This window comes from Lissotriton helveticus, chromosome 3_1, assembly GCF_964261635.1.
Source record: "Lissotriton helveticus chromosome 3_1, aLisHel1.1, whole genome shotgun sequence".
Taxonomy (NCBI): domain Eukaryota; kingdom Metazoa; phylum Chordata; class Amphibia; order Caudata; family Salamandridae; genus Lissotriton; species Lissotriton helveticus.
In genome coordinates, this window is record NC_136061.1 from 2,114,274,077 (window position 1) to 2,114,300,544 (window position 26,468).

The 26,468-nt window shown below is 47.6% G+C and overlaps 1 protein-coding gene across 1 annotated transcript in view; it reads right to left on the bottom strand.

The window, feature by feature from the left end:
• TUBGCP4 (tubulin gamma complex component 4) overlaps window positions 1-26,468 on the bottom strand; it is a 380,747-nt gene that overhangs the window by 51,426 nt on the left and 302,853 nt on the right. The window contains exon 16 of the mRNA XM_078683319.1: window positions 23,431-23,547. Coding sequence (XP_078539445.1) covers window positions 23,431-23,547 — 117 coding nt within the window. The remainder of the gene's footprint in view (window positions 1-23,430; window positions 23,548-26,468) is intronic.

The window sequence follows — 26,468 nt, forward strand, 5'->3', positions numbered from 1 at the left end:
CCTTGGGCTCCTCGGACAGCTGCTGGATGACCCCCCACTGCTTCTCCTTGCCCTGTTTGACCCGCAGCAGGACCGGCCTCCCTCTATTCTCATCGCCGCCCCCGGCGTTGGAAGCGCGGACTTGACCCAGCTCTGCCCTGGAGAGCGAGCTTCGAAGCCCGTGCACGAAGCGCTCGAAGGTGAGCAGGCCGCTGGGGGGGCGCCGCCCGGCGCAGGCACTCCAGCACCCCGCGGGGCAGCTCCAGCGCGTCCGCCCCCTGCCAGCGGGACTCGATCTCCGCGATGTGCACCGCGCCCCGCCGCCCGTCGTCCAGGATATCGAAGAGGGTCCGCAGGCTCTGCAGGAAGGCGCGGGGCAGCCCGTCCGTGCCCTCAGGCGGCAGCAGGGTCACCGGCCGACGGGGGTCCGTGCTCAGAGCAGCGGCCATGGAGCCCCAGGCAGGGGACTCGCCCCCTTCCGACCTGAGTCCCGACCCTGGAGCAGGCGAGGGAGAGGAGGCGCCGCTGCAGGAAGCTCCAAGGAAGATGCACAAGCTGCACCCCGGGGCAACTTTCTTCGCACATGAAACTCTGTTTATCCTTCGAATTAGTCTACATGATTGTTGCGTCACTGGTTAAAACCATGCCTTCCACTGATTGGTTAGAGTCACCAGCCCCGTTCGCCATGATTGGCTTGAAGTCCTGCATTCACAAATTTGATTTTCAATGCAGAACAAGCGAGAATGTATATACCTGCAAATTAAAAACGAAATTAGGGCAGCGTGTTCCGTAATATTCTATGTTCAGCACACTGTTTACTCGCCTTTGACACACGGTAAAGACTGGAATTCACCAGAAGTGGTGATAACTTTCTACCAATTAATACCGCAAGGAGAGTGAGAGAGTCACCTTATACCAACTTCATTGAATAGATTCGAGCGTGCCGGGTTCGGAAAGGGCCACATCGTATAGCGCTATCTCCCCCCCCCCCCCCCAAGTAAATGTCACTCGAGGTATTATTTTTCTTAAATCAATCCATTGCCATTTTTTACTCGTGATAAAATGTTGCTTTCATCGTGTTATTTTTTCCAGTCCTCTTCTCTGTGATCGCATTTGATAATGTTTTAAATGGAAGAAAGACTCAAAATGTCTAAAAGTAGACTCCAGTAAGAAAACGGCAGCAGTTGGCTGAAGTGTGTCTCAAATCTCCCTTACATCTATAGAGCTTCTTAAAGGGGGCGGGATATCCATTTAATGCGTAAGCGCAGCGGTTCTTAATTTAGGGTTAGTGACTGTTAAAACAAGTCAGGTCCCGGGCCGTGCTGTGATTGGCTGACGTCACGGGGGTGTCCCGGGACGGCAGCCAATCACAGCGCGGCCCGGGAAATGACGTCACGGGGGTGTCCCGGGCCGGCAGCCAATGACAGCGCGGCCCGGGACAAAGGGGCGGGGCTTAAAAAAGCACCAGAAACGCCCCCGAATCGCGTTTTCAAGAGAAAGCGCGATTGACAGCCTCTGTCTCCCAATGGCTAGTCTCCATTTATGGAGCTAGCCAATTGGAAACAGAGGCGGTCCAAACATCCCTACTGAAAACAAAAGTTTTCGATCTGGGAGGGGCACTGCGTGCCCCTCGCCAGGTCGAAACCTAAAAACAAAACAAAAATGCAAGCACAGGGGTGGGGAGCAAACTAGGGGAAAAAAATCAAAAAAAGTCCTCAAGAATCGGGAAGAAGGAGAGCGGGACTGGCAAATTCAGTAGGAGGACCCCAGGAAACAAGAAATAAAATAAATGAAGAAAGATCCAACACTAGTTAACATACTCTTGTGGAATGTCAATGGCCTCAGAACTAAAAGCAGGAGAAAGAGATATTCGAATATTTGAAAACGATAGACAGCGAAGTTATAATACTTCAGGAAACATCTTCTGAAGAATGAATGGGAAGAAATTATAAAGACTGAGTTGGGTGGACTCATTTGCCTGTACAAATCAGGACTGCGTTATTAAAGGAGTAGCCATATTATTTAAAAAATCCCTCAAAGCGAGAATAGAGTTTGTGGAAGCAGACAGGAGAGGAAGATGGGTGGTTACCAGAGTAAGAACATCCAACAAGCAATTCACCATCGCCGGGTATTACGGCCCTAACACAGACGACCCAGTCCCTCTACAAAAACTGTATACGCAACTATTATCGGCAGCCACCCCGTTAATCATAGGGGGCGATTTCAACATAATCCTAGATCCCATGGTAGATCGCCTCCCCCAGAGGAGAGAAGTTAACCTGCTAAATTGAGGGAGTGGTTTGGGATCTACATAAAAGATCTGGGTCTGGCCGACATTTGGAAAGAGAAAGGAGACAAAGGGCAAGGTTCCACATTTCAAAATAAAAAATTAGGACAGCTGTCCAGAATAACTACTTTTTGGTGGACAGAAGTCTAGTGGATAGCACACATAAAGTGGAACACCTGCCAGCTCACCTATCCGACCACTCAGCTGTGTTATTAAGAATACAGATGAAACAAAACACCACTCTCCCAAGATGGACAGTCGACCGCAGAATTCTATCGGACCTACAAAATATAGAAGTACTCAAACTAGAAAAGGATCTCTATTTTCATAATTACAAAAATGACACTCCTATACAAGTCACTTGGGAAGCATATAAGGTAGTTATCAGAGGAAGGTTATTAAGCATGGCAGCATATAAATCAAAGAAAACAAAACAAAACAAGAGATGGGCCATCTCGAAGGTACCATAAAAACACTCGACATACAATTAGCAGCAGAAACTGTAACAGCAAAAGAGGAAAAAATAGAGGCTGACAGGTCAAAACAAAAGGAAGCGCTCGCAGAAATTTTGGAAAATATTGAAAGAGATGGGAGGCCAGAAAATTGTCCCATTATGAATATGGAGAAGGTTGCAGTAAGATGCTGGCATGGAAAACAAAAACTGATCAAACCAGAAATAAGATAGTAGGTATCCAGTCCCAGAACCCTGCGGAAACAAGCTCCGGAAATCTCGGTGATTATGCAGGAATTTTGCAACTTTCTTTGGAGACCTATACACCGAGGATATTAGTCCTACAAACTAACAACTCCAGGATTATTTAGAGGGACTAGACCTCCCTATGTTATCACAAGAGGAAAAAGGCGAACTAAATGCCAAAATCATGAATAAAGAGGTAGAAGATGTTATTAGATGTCTAAAGAGAGGGAAAGCAGCAGGCCCCAATGCCCTACCTAACGAGCTCTTTATTAAGGGAAGCCCTGGTCCCCCCTCTCACGAATTTGCTAAATAAAATCTTTGAGGAGAAAGATGATCTTCCAGACTCCTGGAATGACGCAGTAATCAATATCTTACTAAAACCAGGAGAAAACCCGGTGAAATGCGAGTCGTACCAGCCCATTTCTCTACTGAACTGCGACTATAAGATATTTACGCAGATCATGGCAAAGAGGCTAGGGAGAGTAGCTGAAACCCTAATTAATACTGACCAGAAGGGTTTCGTGAAAGGGAGACAGATTCAAGATCTGACCCACAAATTAATTGGAGGACCACAAGAAAAGATGCCCCTAACCATAATCACCTTCGATGCAGCTAAGACATTTGATAGAGTGAACTGGGCATTTTTAAACAGTGTCTTGGATAAATATAATCTGGGGGAAAATTTCCAAGGAATGGTTAAGAGTCTATATAGAGTACCAAGGGTCAAGATACTAATTAATGGGAACCTCACGGAAAACAAAGATCAAGAGAGGCACGAGACAGAGGTGCCCCTGTCTCCCCTACTTTTTAATTTATACATCAAACCCCTTGCATATAATGTTAGAAATAATCCGGACATAACCCCTTTCTCCTATCAAGGGTGGGAGAAAAAAGTCGCTCTGTATGCAGGTGACTTAATGATATTTACAAACGACTTTGCAGGCTCTTTTACCTCTATAGAAGAAATCCTGACAAACTTCGGGAGGGTATTGGTATAGCAGACTAACCAGGCAAAAACAGAAATTATGAGCTGGAATACACATATCAATAACCATCTTGTTAAGGAAAAGATAAGGTACCTAGGCATTGAGTTGGTCAGAGACCTGGATAAAGTGGCACAGATAAATGTTAACAATTTCCAGCGAGGTCAGGAAACTACTTAAGGTAGGGGGGGGTCTTCCTCTGACCTTTTTGGGAGATTAAATATAATTAAAATGTCAATCCTGACTAGATTTACTTACATTTTTAGCACCATTCCATTAGAATTTAAGAGGGAGTCAATAAAGAAACTTCAAGGGGAGCTGAACAGTTTTATTTGGTTATCAAGGGGGACAAGAATAGCATGGAATAAACTAACAAGGAAGAAAGAACAAGGTGGTATAGCGAGCCCAGATCTACTTGAATACTACAGAGCCTTTCAATTTAAGTATATGAGAGGCTTATTGAAAAACTATGAGTGCTATCCTATCTCCCTACAAGCAATGACTGGAAGTGAAGCGAAGGGAACTTTCTATACAAATTTGGCCACCCGAAATATTTTAAAAAGGTGAAACTAAAGGTCCTTAAGTCAGCAGCAAAGCTATGGTACCACATAAGAAGTACTTTGAAGATACCATATTATATTGAATTTGCCCCTATATGGGAGATACCATATCATAGTGAATTTGCCCCTATATGGGAATCACCAGGTACCCCAGACTGTTTCAAGGACAGGCTGGCCATCCCATTGAAAACATCTGGAATGCTAAAGTGGGGCCAATTGATGACTGAGAACAACATTGTTGACTGGGACCAATTGACAATAACAACAATCTCCTCCCTAGCAAAATTAAAATGTTATCAACTCACTAGCTGGGCAAAAACTTTAAAAGAAAACAAAAAAAGGAAATAGCACATTGGAGACAGAGATGCAGGGAAATGCGTCCTTAAAAAAAGAAATTTCTCGATGGTACTGGGCTCTCATATCAGCGGGCGAGGAGGACTTCCCAATTCCTGGAGCGACCTGGGGGAAAGATCTGCCGACGCTGAATGCACAAAAAATATGGCAAGTATCTATGGAAAAATGTTGGTCCATTGTAAAATCTGCTGCTTTAAGGAGAAACCACTTGTTTACCACTCACAGAGCCTATTGGACTCCGAAGAGGCTATCAAAGTTCAACGAGGCTAGAAAGAAGAACTGCCCAAAATGTGGTATGGAGAAAGCAGACAACTTGCATATGTTTCAGCAGTGCCCCCAGGTCGATAAATTCTGGCAGGATATGGGTAAGACCCTCGGCACCTTACTGGAAAGACCACCTGATGTAAGTATTGACCTTGTTACTTTTGGGGTGGTCCAGCCTGAGTGTCCAGTTAAGCTAACTAAGAAGCAAGAGAATTTACTCTTTTTGTTAATCCTACTGGCAAGAATAGAAATATGCATCAAATGGGTAAGTCCTGTACCACCCACACACGGGGAATGGTTATCTTCAGTACATAGATTAAACAAACTGGATAGGAGGGGGAAACCAAGTAGGAAATATAACTTCTGGGAAATTTGGGAACAGTTCAACCAAGTTAGTCACTAACTGCAATGTTCCAGAAAACTTGTTCCATGATGCCCAAAGTCCAATGATTATGCGATGGCAATAAATAAACAGGCAGAATGCCTGTTTGAGTAGCCAGGATGGCTAACCTCCCCCCCCTTCCAGAAATATTTATTGGAAATGGTAATGGAAATAAAGGGACCCCTCCAAAATCAGAGGGAGACTCCCCGGTCAAGCTACGGAAATATGGGGCAGTGAAGGTTTCGGAGGAAGAGAGGCGGGTCCCCGACAACTCCTTACACATAGTATTGCAGAATGAGGATTAAAAAAAAAATGAGTTGTACATTTTTAAATGGAGGCCTAAGTTCTGTACATTTAACTCTCACCTGTCATTAGACTTACACCAGTAATCACTTATCAGATACTACTAACGTTTTTGACTGGTGTCAGTCTGAGTTGTAGTTGAGCTGGCAAGTTAGGGATAAAGTAGGTTTTTCCAGATCATTCCATTTCAACACATCGGACCACCGATACACATCACGTGATCTCCTTTCCATTGTACAAATGTCTCTCCTAAAACAACACAGTCTTCTGTTTCAGACACGGATGTGCTACTGCTATCCCACATACTGTTTGCAAAACCACCTCTTTCGTCAACTTATTTCTAGGCTCTTAAATCTTCACATACTCAATAAAGATACACTTTGACTGCCAATCTGTACTCAAATTTGCATAAACTTCAAGTTTAGATTTGTATACTAACCCTCCTTCAATTCATCACCATAATCGGAATCCTTCATAGGTAAAAAAAAAAAAAGATCTGCAGTTACATTCGTTGCTCCAGGTAAATATGCAATCGTATAACTGAACTTCTCCAAATGCGTGGACATTCTATTCACCCCCTAAGAGGCTCTCGCCAGTCCTTCACAATTGCTTTCATTTATGGAGGAAGGATACCATAGAGCCAACGACAGAGAAATTACCAGGGCTCGTCCACGTCCACCACGTCCACCACCACTACCAGGTCCACCACCACCAGGTCCACCACCACCACCAGGTCCACCACCACCACATCCACCACCACGTCCACCACCACGTCCACCACCATCACCAGGTCCACCACCACCATGTCCACCACCACCACGTCCACCACCACCACCTCCAGGTCCACCAACACCAGGTCCACCATCACCATGTCCACCACCACGACGTCCACCACCACCACGCCCACCACATCCAACACCACCACGTCCACCACCACCACGTTCACCACATCGTCCACCACAACCACTTCCACCACCACCACCACCACCACCACCACATCCACCACCACCACGTCCACACCACGTCCACCACCACCACGTCCACCACCACCACCAGGTCGACCACCAGGTCCACCACCACCATGTCCACCACCACCAGGTCCACCACATCCACCACCACCACCATGTCCACCACCACTACCACATCCACCACGACCACCACAACCACGTCCACCAACACGTTCACCACCATGTACACCACCACGTCCACCACCACGTTCACCACCACGTTCACCACCACCACCACCACCACGTCCACCACCACGTCAACCATCACCTGTGACAGGTAAAGTGTCACTGGAGGGCAGAGGTAATAGGAGTGTCAACCCCGGCTGTACATGGGATATTAAAGGATGCATTGGGTACGAGCAGACGGGAATAGGGGCTAGAAGTATTACACCAGACCCAAGATACATTTTGAAGAGGCGCAATGTCACAGGGACTTCTGTAAAAGCACTTACAGCATCTCTAACTCACAGTGGCATAACTGCACGAGCCACTCACTCAAAATAAGCATTGGCATAACCAATAGGTCTCGCCTTTGGAATCTTATAAGTGTTTAGCCATGCAAACCTTGATGTTGTTGCACCAAGGATATTGTGCTGGATAACTAAACATTTATAAGGTCCCAAAGGTAAGACCTATTGGCTATGCCAATGCTTGTTGCTTCTTGCCCCCCCCCCCCACTGTGCCCCTAGCGCTGTTCTTGTGTACCAGAAGCACATGGTGGGCATCTTTTTGGTCTATTGTCCTGGGAGCCCTAGGAGGGGGCTCCTGCCTTCCAGCGTTGTGATTTCCCTGTCTGTGGCAGGAGAGAAGAGGCCCAGGAGCAGCGGAGACTTCTCTCCGAGACACACGTCTGGCCAGGAAACCAGGCAGCTGTGGCCTGGTTGTGGGCGTGGTTGATGGCCGAAAAGCAGGAAGTGAAACCGCTGCAAGAGAGCCTGGGAATAGCCGCATGTTGCCTGGAAGCCATGTGACGCCGGAAGACAGGCACAGGCTGCCTGGTGGTGGGCGTGGCTCCCGTGGTATCGATGAGAGCCCCGCCTGCTGCCCCTGCCAGGTGATTGACAAACAAAAAGAAGTCAACGGAAGGGAGACTTCGCTCTGGATCCAGCAACGCGCTGGATGGGAGTCTAACCCTGTGAGGAGAAGCCAGTCGACGAAGATCTTGCTCGGTGGAGATCAACCGGCCCTACTTTTCTGGCAGAAGGCGGAGTGCACATGGTGACCGGAACCTTACTTCACTGAGCAGCAGACGGCTGTGACCGGAACTGCTCTGCCACCTGTGTTTGGTGAGTGGGACGGAGAGAGGGTGTTGCTGTGGCACTTGTGAGTCTCCTGGGAGGGGGAAGCTCCCAGAGCTCTGTTGGTGCCAGTGACCAATGGTTTCCAGCTGCACCGTGGGGGACTTCTTTGGAGGGGACCAGGGAGAGTTGCACCCCTGCTCCCTCCCTCATATTACGGGCATTGTCGCAGCTGCAACTGCAGCCAAGGTGCTAGCGGAAGCCTTGTGAAGGGGCCTGGAGTTGGCAAAGCCCACACTTGGAAAGGGGCACTGTGGGGCAAGCCCTGGACAGGGCTCCCGTCTGAGAGTCTCCTGATTTGGGGAAAACAACACTTGGTGGTAACACACCTATTGAGGGGATGAGGCTCCAAACGGGTGAACAGTAGTGAAGGGACAATGATGTATTTATAACCTGTGACACCAATATCCTACTGTAATGTGTTTGCCTAGTATGTGCTCCCTTTGAGAGCGGGTACTTTGGTGCACTATTACTAATGATGATATGCATAACGCACTAGGTTAAGTACCCATGCGTGCAGAGATAATGGTGCATTGCACTACTACTGATTATGTTTCACCTAATAAGCGGTGCAAGGTGCTGGTAAGATGTCTGCCTAAAGTGATTTATGCATGATAGGTTTATGCTAATGGTTTGTACCAGTGGTTACTGGTTGTGTTATCACTTACCTGTTCTGATGGTTCAAACCGTGGCCCGATTGACCTGGTCCTGTATATTATCCCCTGTGAATATTGCCTAGTGCCAGTTGGCACAGTGTAAATGTGTGATTATGTTTCTAATGTGTTTATGATAATACAAAGGCTATTTTTTATATAACCTTGTGTGGAGTTCCCTTTTATAGTGTGCCTAGTGTGTTGCTGCTGTGTGTGTGTGTGTGTGTGTGTTGCGCTAAAGCTTTACACATTGCCTCTGGGATAAGCCTGACTGCTCGTGCCAAGCTACCAAGGGGTGAACAGGGGTTATCTTCAGCGTGTAACTCCCTTGCCCGGACTAGAGTGGTGGTTTCTGCCTGGCTTTGGCGCAAGCCTTAGCCAACCAGAAATCCCATCTCTAATAAACATTTATGTCAGGAACCCATCCACCTCTCCGCACCATTAATGTGTCATCAGCAAGAAAAACATGAATTCGTTTTTGAGCTTTACCAGTGAGTGACATTATTTTTCAGTTCAATGGTCGATTCAACAGACTCAGTAGACAACACAGGGACATTGGCCGAGACAAACGTGTACAGGATAGAAGCAGCAGCAGATGTAGCATGGGAATCCCCTCCCTGGCTTGTCACACCCTAGTCATAGTTGCCAGTGGCTGAGTGCTGCTAGATGGCAACGTATTCTCATTCCTTCGAGGACAGCCCGATACAACTGCAGGCCGGCAAGAAGTTCCAGTGGCAGAGTTACAGCCATCAGCGGTAGATTTATTGGAGCAGCAGGAATGGAGTGAACATGGCTTCCTTGCTTCACCTGCCCAGATGCAGCATTAGCGCTAGACCTTGCTCCCTTGCATTCCATGATTTTAGTCGATCTAGTTTCGATGGTCGCCAACAGAGATAATGGGGTCAGGTTTGGCACTCAGTAAGGCATCAAGTTCAAACCTACATAAGTCAACCAAGACGCTCACTGAATTCAAGCCCTATCGAAATGCACCCTCGGTTTGTGACTCAGAGCTGGTCAGTGTAGGTTTCACTTTAAAAATAACAGCCTTCCTGCTATGTTTATTCACTGGCCTTCCACACTAACTGACTGGAAACCTGCACAGGTTTGCTCAATAGGACTGGTGCTGACAAGGTACACAAACTTGGCTGGGTTGGGGAATTATCGGGTGGGGTAAGGCTCGAGCTACACAGGACATACAGGAAGGTCACCTGTGGACAAAGTCAGACTCCGTCATCAAGGGGGGAACCATCCCCCATCAAGAGTAGCGGGGTTCTGCGAGTTTGATTTTTTTTAACAACCCCCCACAGCACGGGCCAGAAAACCATCAATAGTAGAAATTCTCGGGACAACAGGAGAGGGAAAGGGTTTCTTTAAGGCAGCCTTTCTCTTTGCCATACTTCAAACTGTTGAAGTTGCAAAGTAACAACCAAGCCAAACGAGACTGGAAAGAAAGAGGAGAAGGAGGATACCTGCCACAGGAGGAAGATCATGGAAAACCACTGGCGGTGGCCCAGTCCAGCTGCTTTTGGTCAATGAAGGGCGAAGATGAGCCCGGTCTTCGCTCGGCACCCATCTTCGTTCTGCGCACCCACAGGAGCACACGGTGCTTAAGAGCGCTTGCTGGTACAGCCCTGCCTCCTTAGGGCCGGGTGTCTCCTGGGGGTTGTTGTCCCTCCACAAACCAGTTCTCGACATTGTGCCATGCTTCTGTGAGAGGACACAGCGCCTATGAGTGCTCACCGTTAAAGCCCAGCCTCCTCAGGGTCAAGTGTCTCCTGGGGTTTGTTGTCCGCCCAGAAAGCAGTTCTCCATGTTCTGCCCCCCACACAAGATTGTATGCCTGCACGTCATCCTTGCCATCAGGAAAACCCACCTTCTTAAGACTTGAAGCGATGACAGAATAGAAGAAGAAAAATAGTAAAATTATGTATGTAGTGGATGACTGGTAATGTAGGATTTCGGTTTCTGGGGGAATTGATAAAAAAAAATAAAAGATCGTCATGTTTGGATGCTTGCCAAACACAGTGGCAGCCTATTTAACGGAATATAAAATAAAGAATTAATTCTATTTTTCAGCATGACTTCTAAACTGAGGAATTGTATTGCCAGGATGTGTGTCCAGTGTTTTGGTGCTGAAGAGAAGGTTGAAGATAGTTTTGATTTTGGTTGAACTGAACATAAAACAACATGCAACATCCAGTGTTGGCTTCCAGACAGATAGTCAATTATCTTTGGGTTGCTTGCCAGATGCAAATATTTAATGAGAAAACCAAAACAAGGGGATGATGTACCCAGATACGGTCATACATGTATAATGAGAAGAGTAACTGTCACAAAAACCACATCATTCTAGGGTGACCAGATTCTCAAAACAAAAAACAGGGACAGGTCATAGATATAGAAGTAGGACTACGGTTTGCAGTCATAAACAACATAAAATTAGTACTATTTGACAGCTGTTGTAGACATATAAAAAGGACTAAATGACAGCTCCCTCCACAGACCGAGATGAAGCATTACAGACGACAAATCAGAGGTCTTTTATTGGCAGTAAAAATAAATTTTACTTAGAGACTTTGCCTCAACATTTGCTATAATTGGTGACCACCCTTGCCTTGAAATTCCAAGTATGTTTTCCTAGTAATTAAGTATATGACTGTTAACTGTGAACAATAAAGAAAATCGCACAATTGAAGAGGAGTTTTGTGCTGTTTTTGCCGCGAGAAAGTGAACAAGTGCATCGCTATCGAGTTTGATTGATATATATATATATATATATATATACACACACACACACACACACACACACACACACACACACACACACACACACACACACACACACACACACACACACACACACACACACACACACACACACACACACACACACACACACACACACACACACACACACACACACACACACACACACACACACACACACACACACACACACACACACACACACACACACACACACACACACACACACACACACACACACACACACACACACACACACACACACACACACACACACACACACACACACACACACACACACACACGTCAAAATCAGATACTGCTGTTTGTAGCATACTCCTCCCCGAAAAGGCACTCCCACCACATTTAGCACAGTTGACTGAAATATAAATAATGTTTGCTTTATTTTTTTTAAAACTTTCACATTTAAAGACATTCTTGATTGAAGAATTATATACACAGGGTAAAAATCGATAAAGTAGGACCAAACTGAAAGACAGCTAAACATGCTGTTTAATGTAAAAGGCCTATTGTTGCATTGCATAGTACTTATCTGAAGAATGGTTTTGCTGCAGCACAATTTTGTCTTGCATTATTAACCGATTGTGGAACTCACTGCAGCTTTGTTCAAAGTTGACCCTTGTGATCAACAAGGCTTTTAGAGTCTCCAGTTCCATTTGGTTTCTTTCATCAGTCCAAGTGTTATTCATAATGGAAAAAAATATTTCCACTGGAGCATCAGTTCCTGGCAGACATAATGCAAACTGGACCATCAGGCCAATGTTATTAAATGTAATATTAGGAGTTTGGAAATGGGTGAATATTTCCACCCACCGATTCTCTGCAGTCTTCTTCTGGTCAATCCATGTGGTGAGTCTATCTGCTGTGTATTTTCGTACACAGGTGATTTCATCAAAAAGCTCCAGTTCATCCACCTCAAATGTGCGTAATACAGATTGTACAAATAACAGAGACATTTCAACATCATCCCAGACAGGAACAGCATCAAGAAGGATCCAGGAAAAGGAGTTCAAGTAAGAAAAAAAATGCCCCCCACTCTTCCAAGTAATCAATACTACTATTGTAGAAAGCACATACAGAGTTACAGATTTTTGTTTCTGGTGAGAGTCCTTGTTCTTTGAGGGATTTAAGAAGCTCCTTCACCCTAAGGCCCATGAAGCAGGCATCTCTCCTTTTCTTCAATTTTCCTATTAATTGTGTAATTTGTCTTGCAATATCTATGGCATTGGCATGCTGCTTTTCCATCTCCTTTATTGTGTCACTAAAAAGAGCCATTTGATTGCGCAAAAACCAGAGCCAGATTTCAGCAAGAGTGTTTTCGAAAAACATGAAAATTGCTGTTGGGGGTTTTGTATGGGACAAAAAATACGAATGTAGGGCTGGGAACAGTTTTAGCACCCTGTCAACTGCAGGCAGTAGGGAAAGCCAGCGAGTGTTGCTAGTACTTAGGAGTCGTTGATAATCTATATCAACAAACTCACAAAATTCTTTCAGTTGTTCAGTTCGGACAGTGTAAATGTGGAAATATTTGTACAATTTTAACACAAAAGATTCTATGTCCATTGGCAACCCATCAGCAGCGGTTTGCATTATGGACAATGTGTGCTGCACAACCTGTCCCAAGTACTTTATTATGAGGAATAGCTTCCTTAAGTTTGCAGAAAACATTGTTCTTTCCGGCTCTAACCTTTCCCCCAAAGTTTGTATTAGTATTATCTGCACAAATCCCAACTACTTTTTCAAGCAAATTTCACTTTTGAAGGGCATAGTACAGTTGTTCAAAGAGTATTGAAGATGTTTCACCAGGAATGGAGGTAAACTCTAAAGTTTTCACCTTAACACCTTCAAAATACTTGAAATAACTAATCACAATTGGTATCAATTTATTGCTATTGTTATTGTTAATTGGTATTTATATAGCGCTAAATCACCAACAGGTCTCTTAGCGCTCAAACTTCTTTAACTTCTTTCCTATTGGAAACATCAATAGACATAGATATACAAGCAATGCTACTCAAGTCAGAATTAAGGTCAATCATTGCGAGATGAGACAGTACTTTTGTAATCAAGGCTTCAGTCTTGGTGCAAGCACAGCAAAACTTTTCATCATACAGTTTCTGAATCAATGCTGATGTACAGTCTATTGACCGAAAACTGTGGTTATGTTTAGCAAGATGATATGCTAATGTTCCTTCAGCAGTAGCCCTACTGAGTTCAGCATGTCCAGGGGTTGGCTTACCCAAAAAAGTTGTAATGTTGCTGCTTGAAGATTCGACCCAGAACTTGTGGTTTTTTGTCTGTATGTGCGCCTTTATATTAGACTTTCCACAATCGCCAATGGAGAATGTAGATTTGCAGATCTTGCAGAACACATTGGCATTACTGTTCCCGACCTTGCTCAGAAAGGGGAAAGATCTTTGTATCTCCTCGCTGACGGAACACTTTTGCTTAGGCATCTCTCCAGTAGGTTGCTAGCTATCCTTTCTGTGTTTTAATTTGGAGAAGAAAAAAAAGTCATGTAACTATGACGCATACTGACAAAAAACTGTATCCAAGTTTTCCCTTCCTGCTACAATGCTCACCTAAGTGACGTCACACCATAAGCAGTGCAAAGAGAGCATGTGCGCGCATGCTCAACCGAAACACCAATAAAAAAACGGTACATTTCTATGTTTAACCCGGACACTGTTCAAAAACCGGGACGTTTCATTAAATTGGAGAAAAGTGTCGGGACACTAATCCAAAAACGGGGACCGTCCGGGGAAAACCAGGACGTCTGTTCACCCTACATCATTCATAAAAAGTAAGAAATAGTTATTGGGCCATCACATGACAAAAATCTCAGGCTGGGAGATACCCCAACTGGGCAAGAAGATAAACTAGAAAGATTTAAATGGCTGGGCCTGACAGATGAAACGAGATGCGAGGTTGCTAGTTGTTGACCAGGGCCTCAAGGAGAAAGACCATGATGCTCACCCATTTGGTTTTCTCTGTGTACAACAACTCGCTCTCAAAATTCAGCCACTGCCTTTCAAGCCATAGCGATTCATTGCCTGAGTATAGGAAGCTGGCTCTTTATATAGTGGACTAAAAAGAGGTACACTGTGTAAAGTTTCCAGGCAAACACTAGAGGAACTACAGATGCTTAAATGACAACACAAATTCTCATTTTGTGGTAGTGTGGGCAAGCAGTAAGGCATATCAGAGGGTACGGCTAAGCATTTATCACACATATACAAAGGCAGTAAGATATCAAGATCGGATTAGGTAAGTACTTTTTGAGTTATGAATTTTTACAGTTTTCAGAAATGGACACTGCATTTTCTGGTACGACAATGTTATCCTCGAGAGAAGGTTTTCTTTTTGTAAACATATTTTATTTCCTTTTGTACAATGCATGTTGATTAACATACACCCTCTTACATTACCGGGCTTATCATTTGCATGGCTATCTTCTCTAATACATTCATCTTTCCTATATGCCAATCTATATCACATGTGTTTCCGGATTGGCTATTCATGTTTGAAATCCCTCTCCAACTCCCCTCCTCCCTCTCCCGCACTGCAGGCCATTTAGAAACGTCACATCCGCCAGTAGTCACTCTCCCTTGCTAGTCGTAGGCCGGCTGTGTAATCTCATGTTTACTTCCCCTTCTCTTAACTAGCTCTATCCGCCTCGACAAGCTTAGGGTTGAGACTCCTCGGGTTCCAGCCCTGGGACGGTTCCTGGGCCCTGTCTCTGGGGGCTCCCCTGATTAGAATTCGCCGTTGGGAATCCTCTGGAGAAAACAAATATGCATTACATTCAGACACTTGACAAAGACTTACAGGACTGTTCTTCAGGACATAAGGTAAGTATGAGGCAAGGTCCAAGGCCACACCAACAGGTATGTCGGGAAGCTCTGGGGCATCCGGGTGCAGAGGTGTGTCACAGTGTTGGGTGTCCCATTCACTGTAATGGAGAACGGTCCGGTTAACAAAGAGGCTGCAACAGGGACAGGGAAATCAATCCGGGGGAACTCACAGGGAGGTTTGACTCTTGAGATCCTTGGGCACACAGGGAGATCCTTGGTCCACCTCTCGTCGGGTTGTGGGGCTCAGGTGCATTGGTGTCTTTTGGTGTCTGATCCAGTGGTGGAGTCTCTTGTGATTGGTTGGGGCATGCAGAAAGAGGCTGCAGGTGGCAACTGGAAGTCCATGCTGGTCAAACCCTAGAATGGGCTTAGTTCTTGTGGGTCTGGGGACCCCATTGGCACTGTCACATCCCTTAGACTTGGGCTCTGGAGCATCAACACATAGGTGCTTTGAGGAGTTGGGTGGCGGAAGTCACAGACTCACGTCTTGGTCTTTGTTTTTCTGAAGAGGGGCAAGTAGGACAGCTCGGCCAGTCACAAAGTGGGTCTCACTGTCCCTGAAGTCCCTTGACATGCAGATACCAATGAGGCACTTTTGAACCCCACCCAGCCCCCAAACCCTCTACTCCAAAGAAAAGCTTGCTGAAGCCGGTGTCAATGTCCTGGGGTGTTTTCACACCCCTTAATGGAGATCTGCATTACAAAGTCTCACAAAACAAGCTGAGAACCACTATCTACAGTGATTTTCAGCTTGTTTTCCCTGTCACTGTGTGATATCGGCTCCTCACCAGGAGACCGTGAGATGGGAGCCGATATCGTGTGTCACACGGTGGCACCATGTGAGTTGGCAGGTATGCTGTAACCAAGATCCCAACAAATAACTTAGCCGAGCCCAAGCCAGGTTCCATAGCAACCGGTCACCTCTTCATGACCTGGGCCCAGCTCAAGCTTCAATATAAAAGCTCTCTCATGTGTCTAATGGGGAGCGAAATACTATACACACAATAAAATAACGATACAATAAGATTAAATATTCAGTAAAGCAGTTAAATATTTCCTGACTTGCAAACCGTTATTTTACTATCATGTAATCACTATTTGAGGAACCAAAACGTGTATTTGGGGACTCACCTGACACTGTGCTCGGAAATTAACTCTGGTGCCAGGCAGCTGATGACAACCTGCCCTGAGAGTATGGGTATCTCGGCACGCCTGCGCCATCCAGAGTAGAGAGAGGAATGACTTGTGAAAACTTAATGCTGGGCGTCTGGTGCAGAACAGGTGGGCCCCCAGAGTGCTCAGGTACTATTAAGCGGTGGCATCGTGGACATGGATATCCTGCTGTGCTGCGCCCCGTGCACAGAGCCCCACTTAACCGCTGTAGCTCGCACGGAGTGGCAGGGTGGGGGATAAAAGCATTGACCACCCGAGGCCTGAACTATCGAGTGTGGTGTATGACCCGTATTGCCTAGAAAGTAAAGGAAGGCAAGTACGTGCTGAACCAGGCCCCAGTGGATCCTCATGATTGTTAACAGCATGTACCAGCAGGTGGTTCACAAGACAGCGAGCTGGTGGGGTCAGGTCCAGAACTTAATGAAAACTGCTGAGGCCCACCGTTTAAAACCGCAAGAGACAGCAGGGGAGGAAGGACCCGCTTATTAGTGTGTGCCATTGGGCACTGACGCAGATTGTCCTGACATGATTGATAATGCTGCACCCGGTGCAAATTGTTACATTGTGGAACTAGGCAGGCTGAGCTCAGTCACGGCCTCTAAGCCTGCCAGGAGCAGCGCCCAGTGTGTGCTACCACTGCAACTTGTATAATGCATTACTATGGCAGCGCTCCAGGTGACAGCTGCGGAGGAGTTCTTATAATATGTGACACTGCATTTTAGTTCCATGATGCGGACACCTCACTGAAATGCTTTAGTATAACGCCTAATACGTGGTACTTGGCAGGGCTGTCAATTATGTAGTTGGGGAACTCGTTTTGACCAGTGCCCACTACATACATTAAATTGGCTTCCATGCTTACTTGCAATATCTAGTATCTGAAAGAAACAAGTTAGTGTTAGATTCCTTACCTTAGAATATCCCCAGGCATCAGACTGGATCGGGAAAGTTTTGCGTAGCAGTACCCCTGCATGTCGGTAGGTGTCGTCTGCGGCTCCGCGTCCATCGTCGGCGTCGTGGTCGCCGCGATGACGTCATCAGAGTACATAGACGCCACCCTCGCACGATGACCTTTTTTCCGTGCCAGCAAGTGCAGATCCGGAAAGAGCAGTACTCTTTAGTCACTTTTTGACTAACTTTTTTCGATCTATTTTGGATCTTCTCGAGTCGTTTATCGACTGCGGTGCCGGTAGGGATGCCCAGGTTCAAACCCTGCGACGACTGTAACCGACTGATGTCGGTTACCGACCCCCACCATCTGTGCTCTTATTGCTTCGGGACGACCATGATGACAAGTCGTGCCCAGACTGCCGGGCCTTGGCGTCGAAAGCTAGGCGGGAGCGGTCCCGTAAGCGACTCGAGATCTGGCAGTGGGCCCATGCCGCTCGAGGTCCCAGTCCAGGAGGAGGTCGAGGGACCAGTCGCGGGGCCACAGTCATCACAGCTCGGTGAGTCGACACCACTCATCGGTATCGAAGTCCTCAGGTAAGTCGAGGCACAAGAAGTTGAAGAAGCGTCATCTCTCTTCTGACTCCTCCCGACGCTCGCGCGACGTGGCCTGGGGTTCGGGCGACACCACCCACGCGGCTCCGCCGGAGCCGCAAGCACCGCGTCCAGCTCCACACCTGCCGGTCCCTGGGCTGAACGCGACGCCGGAGGAGATCAGCGCCTTCCTCATGACCATGAGGTCGTGCTTCCCTCCGACGGCTCCTGCCGAGGTGCCTTCGGGCCCAGCGGATCCGTCTGGGAGCCCAAGCGGGCCGGCGGCTTCGGCCCCGGCGCATACTTCGGCCCCGGCGCCATCAGCAACTTCGGTCCCGACGCGGCAGGGTTCCTCAGGATCCGGGCCTGGATCCGTGTCGACGTCAGTCGACCTTACGACCCCTCCGCTGGCGTCGTCACCAAGGGTGTCGCCCCTGGCGCCGTCTTCGTCCCCGATCCCCACCCCGGTCCGGATCCGGCGTCGGACCGGCGCCGCCTGGCGGCGTCTTTGACGCCGATCGGTGAGCCCTTCACCGACGACCCGGCTCCATCATTTCTTCCGGACCATCAGGAGATGGATGACTAGGGGGATTGGGAGGGGTCTGAGGACCCTCTGGCACTGCAGTGCCAGTTGAGTCAGGACTGGGGGGACGAATTTGGGGAGGCCAGTGGTCTGGACACTTTGCCCGACACTGGTTTTGTCTCCCCTCCTACCGTGGCTACGGAGGAGGGGGCTGCGTACAGCGTGGTGTTGACTAGGGCAGCCAAGGCCTTGGATCTTGAGCTCCCAGTCGCGGCCGTGAGGACTAACCTCCTCACTGAGGTCCTCAAACCGCAGGCAAGATCCTCTGAGCCTCTCCTGCCGTTCAACGAGGCCCTCACTGACGTTCTGTTGGGCACCTGGTCCAAGCCCTTCACAGGCCTCCCTGTGGATCGGAACGTGGCCAGACGCCACCGCCCTGCTCCGGGCGACCCCAGTTTCCTGTCCGTTCACCCCACCCCTGAGAGCCTGGTGATCCAGGCCTCAACTTTCCAGAACGCATTTCCGACCGCCCCTCCGGATCGGGAATCCAAAAGGTACGACCAGTTCGGTAAGAAGCTGGACTCCTCACTGAGTTTGGCGTTGCAGTCTGTCAACACCGCCTGCCTTTTGGGCCGTTACTCTCACTCTTTGTGGGATACGGTTCAAGAAGTGCTGCCGCAGTGCCCGGCGGAGGTCCAGGCAAAGCTAACCCAGGCCCTTGCAGAGGGAAGGGACGCAGCACGATATTCCATTCGGTGTGGACTGGACACCACGGATTTGCTAGGCAGGGCGATTGCAACAACGGTGGCGGTTCGCCACCACGCCTGGCTGAGGTCTGCCAACTTTTCGGGCGATGTCCAAGCATCCCTTATGGACAAGCCCTTTGATGGCCATCACCACTTTGGCGACAAGGCGGACAACGCGCTGGAACGTTTTAAGGACTCCAGGGCTACGGCCAAGTCCTTGGGCCTCGGCCAACGCCATCAGACTTCTGCCTTTCGTGGCCAAGGAAGGGGCGCCCCCTCACGTCCAGCTAGCCAAAGGCCGCAGAACCAGCCTCAACGCGGTCACGGATGTGGTAACCGCCGTGGCGGTGCCGGGGGACACAGGCAAGGCCAGTCCACACCCGCCCACACAGCATCTGCCTCAAAATCCTCCTGGTTCGAGTTTTCAGGCCCATTCGATGCCAGTGGGGGGCAGGGTTCGCCATCACCTCCTCCACTGGCGCTCCATCACATCGGACAGGTGGGTGCTGCAAATCGTCTGAAGGGGCTACTCCCCCCCCCCTTCAAGGCGACCCCTCCAACCATGCCACCGCAGTACCACCGCATGTCGGGGGATCACTTGCAACTTCTGCAAGAGGAAGTTACGGCTCTCTTGGTCAAGGGGGCCGTCAAGCGTGTTCCTGGGCCAGAAGTAGGACGTGGTTGCTATTCCCACTACTTTCTGGTACCCAAGAAGGGCAAAGGGGGCCTACGCCCTATCTTGGATCTCAGGAGTGTCAACGGCTTCCTCCAGAAGGAGAAGTTCAAGATGCTGACTATGGCTCAGGTCGTAGCTGCCCTGGACCCAGAAGACTGGATGGTAGCGTTGGACTTGCAGGACGCGTATTTCCACAGCCCCGTCCTGTCGGCCCACCGGCGTTACCTGCGGTTCACGGTAGGCCACGAGCACTTTCAGTTTACCGTGCTCCCCTTCGGCCTTACCAGCGCCCCACGGGTGTTCACGAAAGTGTGGCGGTGGTCGCAGCTCATCTGCGCAGATTAGGGGTTTCAGTCTTCCCCTATCTCGACGACTGGTTGTTGAAGGTGGGATCGCCCCAAACAGCCGTCTCCCACCTCTAGACTACGGCCGACCTCCTGCACTCGCTGGGGTTCTCCATCAACGTGCCGAAGTCACACCTGTGTCCCTCTCAGAAGCTCCTCTTCATCGGAGCGGTTCTGGACTCAGCACAGTTTAGGGTTTTTCCCCCAAACAGCGGGTTCGGGATATTCAGACTCTGATTCCGGTCTTTCAGCCTTTATCCCGAGTCTCGGTCAGGTTGACGCTGCGGCTCCTGGGGCTGATGGCCTCCTGCATCCTTCTGGTGCATCACGCCCGGTGGCGGATGCGGGCTCTGCAGTGGGACCTGAAGTTTCAGTGGGCACACCATCAGGGCAACCTGTCCGACTACGTCCAGATCTCAGAGGGCACTGCGAAACAGTTGCAGTGGTGGCTCACGAACCGCGATTGGGTCAGCGGCAGAACTCTCTCCCTTCCCCAACCGGAACACGTAGCTCTGGGCACTATCAAGGGCTACCTTTCTGCCCTTTCAGCCTTTCTGAGGCTTCCTGATCAGCCTTCTCTTTTCAAGTCCCCTATTGTAAATAGATTCTTGAAGGGCATCACGCACATGTTCCCTCCTGTTCCTTTCGTGATGCCTCAGTGGGACTTGAACCTTATTCTTACATATCTGATGTGCGCTCCCTTCGAGCCACTTCACAATTGCCCTCTTCGTCTTCTAACTCTTAAGACTGCATTCCTGGTTGCCATCACCTCTACCAGGAGAGTAAGTGAGCTTCAGGCTCTTTCTTCTAAGCCTCCTTTCCTTTCTGTCCATCCGGACAAAGTGGTTTTAAAAACTCGTCTTTCTTTCCTGCCCACAGTGGTTACGGCCTTTCACATCGGGCAGTCCATCACCTTGCCCACCTTCTATCCGCCTCCGCATCCGCATCCTTCTAAGGAGGAAGAGAGGCTCCACCGGCTGGACACAAAACGTGCACTCTCCTTTTACCAAGATCGCACACGCCAGTTCTGGGTTGACGACCAGCTCTTTGTTGGTTACGTGGGCGCGAAGAAGGGACAGGCGGTGCACAAACGAACCACCTCTCGATGGATCGTGTTGTACATCAAGGTCTGTTACTCCTTGGCTAGAAAGGAGCCTCCTGTTGGGCTGAGGGCCATTCCACTTGGTCCACGGCGGCTTCTACTGCCCTGGGCCGGGGAGTCCCCTTCCAGGACATCTGTCAGGCAGCTAGCGGGCCTCGCTGCACACGTTTGCTACAAACTACTGCCTGGACAGCCAAGTCCGGAGAGATGGCTTTTTCGGCCGTTCAGTTCTTCAGGACTTTCTGGTGTGATCTTGGTCCACAGACCCTCCACAGGGGTTGGTATTGCTGGGGTATCTATTCTAAGGTAAGGAATCTAACACTAACCTGTTTCTTTCAGATGCACAAGTTACTTACCTTTGGTAACAATATATCTGTAAGAAACAGTAGTTAGTGTTAGATTCCTTACCGCCTCACCCATCCTCCCCATTCTGTGGACCAATATCTAGGGTTGAGGTTTTTTCCCTTTGAGGGCCCTAGTTTTTTGGCAACAGTGTCGGTCTCTGGCATGGGTCTGCGTTCCTGGCGCAGAAAGCTATGTACAAGAACTGACGTCAGCGCGTGAGGGCAGCGTCTATATACTCCGACGACGTCTTCCCGGCGACCATAACGCCGATGACGGACACGGAGGCGCAGACGACGCCTACCGACACGCAGGGGTACTGCTACGCAAAACTTTCCGGATCCAGTCTGACGCCTGAGGATATTCTAAGGTAAGGAATCTAACACTAACTACTGTTTCTTACAGATATATCGTTACCGAAGGTAAGTAACTTGTGCAACAGAACTAGATATCACAGGGGCATACCTGCTCATGCAGATATGTCCTCACATCAAATATAATGCAGCGTACCTTTGTACTCACAGGTGTGCTGTAGGGGTGACTTACACATATTATAAACAGTGACTTTGGCATGACACACATGAGTGCGTCATATTATCTTTTCACTCATGGTTTGCGCCATGTCACGCAACCTACAATGGCAGTCTGTGTGGAATTTGTATATAGGCCCCTTAAGGTGGCATAGGATATGCTGCAACCCTTAGGGACCTTCTTTAGTACATCTGCCCTCGGTACCTGGAGTGCCATTTATTAGGGTTGCTAAAGCCCTTTACCAATTGGAGCCCAATTAGTCAACATCTTGTTTTAGGGAAGGAGCCCTGACACTGAGGTCGAGGTGGTATTAGGCCTCAGTGCACTGTCAGGCTAAAAAATCAGCATCTAATAGGTAAAAACGTGGCACAAAGTGTAGGGGGTTAACTGCAACAAAAGCCCGTTCTCTACAACAAGGACTATTGCTAGGTCAATAAAACTATGAAATAATTCGTTTTCGACGGATTTGGGCATCAATTCAAGCAGACACAAGTCTGGGATCCTTTCTGTAAGTTTTCACAAGCAATTATTTTTAATACCGATACAATCTTTTCCAGTAAGCTTGTATAATTATGCTTTGCCATGTCACATGCATGAAGTCTGCCTTGGAATCATACCTGTGTAGTGGGAGGCACCCCCAGGCACATATTGTGTAATCTTTTAGGGCAAAACGTTAAGGTGCTTAAACCTTGCAGTAGGTGAGACGTGTGGTGTATGTTGTAGTACTGTCTTCAATTTGTCTGCCTCCGTGTCAGATCCTAAGCTCCCCGACCACTTTTCCCATAGTTTGGTGAAATTCCCAATTAAGGTGCAAGCATGAAACCAAAACCGTTCTGTTTTTGATAGAGCATAAGACAAAAACAGAATCTCATTCCCATTGGTCAGCCTTTGCGCGTTAGAGCACATCACTAGTACTGGGTGTGCTACTGGAAACCTTATGACTTTTATAACCACAGTGGTACAAGTATAGCAAATGTTGAATTGCAAGAAATCTAGATGGACTGCACGTTTGGATTTTCTAAGAACTGTTACCAACTGTATAGCTGCTAGCATAACACTAATAATGTATGATTTAGTCAAAGAGAATGAACTAAGACACCCACCTTTCCAAGGGCCTCCAGCTGCTCCACTCCTTGAATATTCAAAGGGCCCAGGTTTTGACTGATGAATGAGCAGAATCTGTGACACAACTCCAGAATTTCATTCAGACAGTGGAACACCTACACGAATCGCAGGCAAGTGAGAAAGCAAATATGTCAGTTATTCTAGGGAGAAGTTGTACAATTTCTTAAATCAATAGTATACAGTTTAATAATCCAGACAATGTCTTTGCTTTTATTGCAATTCCTTTTGGGTTGTAAACATGACTTTACTCCTGAATTAAGATTAAGAGCTGTGCAGGAACACTGCATTCGGGAGTTGTTTTCTCTGTGCACATTTCAGCAGGAAAAATCATCCATAATGTGTGGGAAAAAGAGCGCAGACAGAGGTGAAAACCTGTGGAAATCAGTGAACTAATACAGTTTTCCATAGCAATTACTCATTTCGAGCACAGAATCTTGGACTGTCACAAGCACTTCGCCCCAGTGGAATACAGATCCAAGCTGGTTGGATGAGGATCGCTTCCTTCGCCTTAGTTACAGTGCCATTTGTGACCCCTGGTTGACCTCTACTGGTGAGTGTGAGAAAATAAATCTTATCAGAAGGCTGCAAAAAGACCATTACCTACTCATCCCCTTCCTTGTCCCATTACTAACTCAGTGAGTGGGACATCACACATTCCACTATGGTCACTCCCCCCAAGCCTGGTCTTTTTAAAAAAGGTATTTATCATTTGCCCGTACAACCAACATCACCACATTCCGAGACAGATAATACAGTATAAACGTGCAGTGCCATAAGTAGTTGCATAACAATCATCCATTTCACCATTTACAAATGGAGTGAAAACACCCGCCCCGTACTCGGTGTGGCGCAAGGAGTAGAGTGCGCATTGCTGTGCGGGGGAGCAAGCCTGTAGCGTGTCTGTTTGACTCTCTGTAGTTGCCATGAATGTATCCTCCCCATTTTTTTTTTACCCCAAAAAATTATAAAGTCCCTTCCACTTTGTGTTTTTCCTACCAGGCCGCATGTTTTCTCCCGGACGTTCAGGATTTGCTACTGTCTGGCATGCTCCTGGTATACAAGATTTTTTATTTTTTATGTGGACCTCACTTCGGCAGGATTCCGCAGCTCTTTGCAATTTAAATGGGTTAGCGGTGCGGGGACAAGTGTCTGTAAGATGTTGAATGCACTCGAAAGCAACTAATTGTGCAGTATGTCAGTCAATAAATTAAAGCATCCAGCTCGGAGCAGCAACAGTGGTTTGAGCAGTGCAGGGGGCCAAGAATTCGAATACACTGCGCTTGATAGCGCTTTTCGTAGTGCGCTGGCCCATGTATCAGACTGTTTGCACTGAAGCAAGCCATTAGCGGTGCATCGGCCCACCCTGCTCATAGTTGTTTGGTAGCATTACCGGTGCACTGCCTGGCATATGCTTGTTGTCATATACAGCTGATGATGCAAGAAAATAAGTGGGAAATGTGCCTGCTGAAGGAGGTCAACAAGCACATCGCTTAAGTTGGTTGTTATCATCTCAGAGGTTTCGGCTGGGTCCTTCCGGTCCCATGCAATCTATTAAAGATTTGAGATCCCAAAAGTAGATATTTTTGCATTTGCAGATCATCACACCAACCTTCTACATCAATTATTTTCCATGTTTCAGGTCACTGTAGGCACATTTTATTACGGAGGACTACCCACCTAGAGATAGTGCTTTTCTGCACTGTCTTCCCCTTCTTTGATCTTGTGAAAGCCACAAAGAGTTGATCGTCCACCCTATGGTACCTGGAACAATCAGTGTAGAAACTGAGGGCTCACTCGTGATGCTACTGTTTCGAGGGGTGAAGTGGGACAAAAAGGGGGAAGTATGACACCAGCTTGTCTCGAAAAAATGGGGTGTAAGGTGGCTGGATCAAGAATGCCTGCAGCTTACTCACACAACCAGAAACACAATTTTCAGGTCTGGTGTAGTGGGCACACATTAGAAAAGAGAGAACCAAATTCAAGTCCCTCTGTGGGATCAAAAATGGCTTCAGCGAGAACTTATGTTGTAAATCTTTAAGAAACCTCATCACAAGAGGGGATTAGAACAAAGGCTCATTCTGTAACCATAAAAAACACAAAAGAACTGACAAATAACCTTTAGCAGTACCCAGTGAACGATCTTGCTGGGCCAAAGCTACAACAAATAATAAAACATGCAACACTTTGGCTTGTAATTGGTCCATCTGGCAGTTGCCGCACCAAGCCAGAAACCTGTCGTAGCAGCCGGCATATTCTGACTTTGTGGAAGGGCACCTAGCTGCCAAGATGACATGAGCAACCTCGGAAGGGTGGTCAAATGGAATAAACATTCGCTGTTCAATACCCAAGCATGCATTTGGGCACACCCAGTTGCAAGACCCTGCCCTGCTGCTGCAACAAAATATGCTTGATCAGAGGACAGATGCTCATGCCCAAGGGTTTTTTTAAAATTATTTTTTTTATTAATCCATGAGGGGTCAAAGAAAAAATAACTTATTACGGTTCATTAACACAAATTATTCATTAAACTTAAAACAAAAAGAGGCAGAGAAACAGTAGCAGCGTAGTAATCAGGGAGATAAAAAAGGAACCAAAAAAACAAGAAATTTTAAAGGAATACATGATTTTACATAATTGGTCCCAAGGGTTTAGGACACTTAATCTCTTAGCCCAATCCAGAGCCACTTGGATGACTTCGGCCTAGCTGGTTCTGAACGTTTTGAGAATTCGAACCAGGAGAGGCTGGAGCAGAAAGGCATATAGGAGCCCCAAGCTCCACTCTAGGTGGAATGTGTCTCATAGAAAGCCTTGTGGGAAAGCCAGTGAGCAAAAGTGTTGATAATGCACGTTTTTGGTGGTTGCAAAAAGATCTAATCAGGGTTCTACCTACTGCTAGAAGATACCCTACATCACCTCCATATGTATTTGCCATTCCCCCTGCTTGTTGTAGTTCCACATGGTAGCGGTGTTGTCTCTGAAAACCTGTACCAGCCTCTCTTTGACAGTTGGCTGGGAG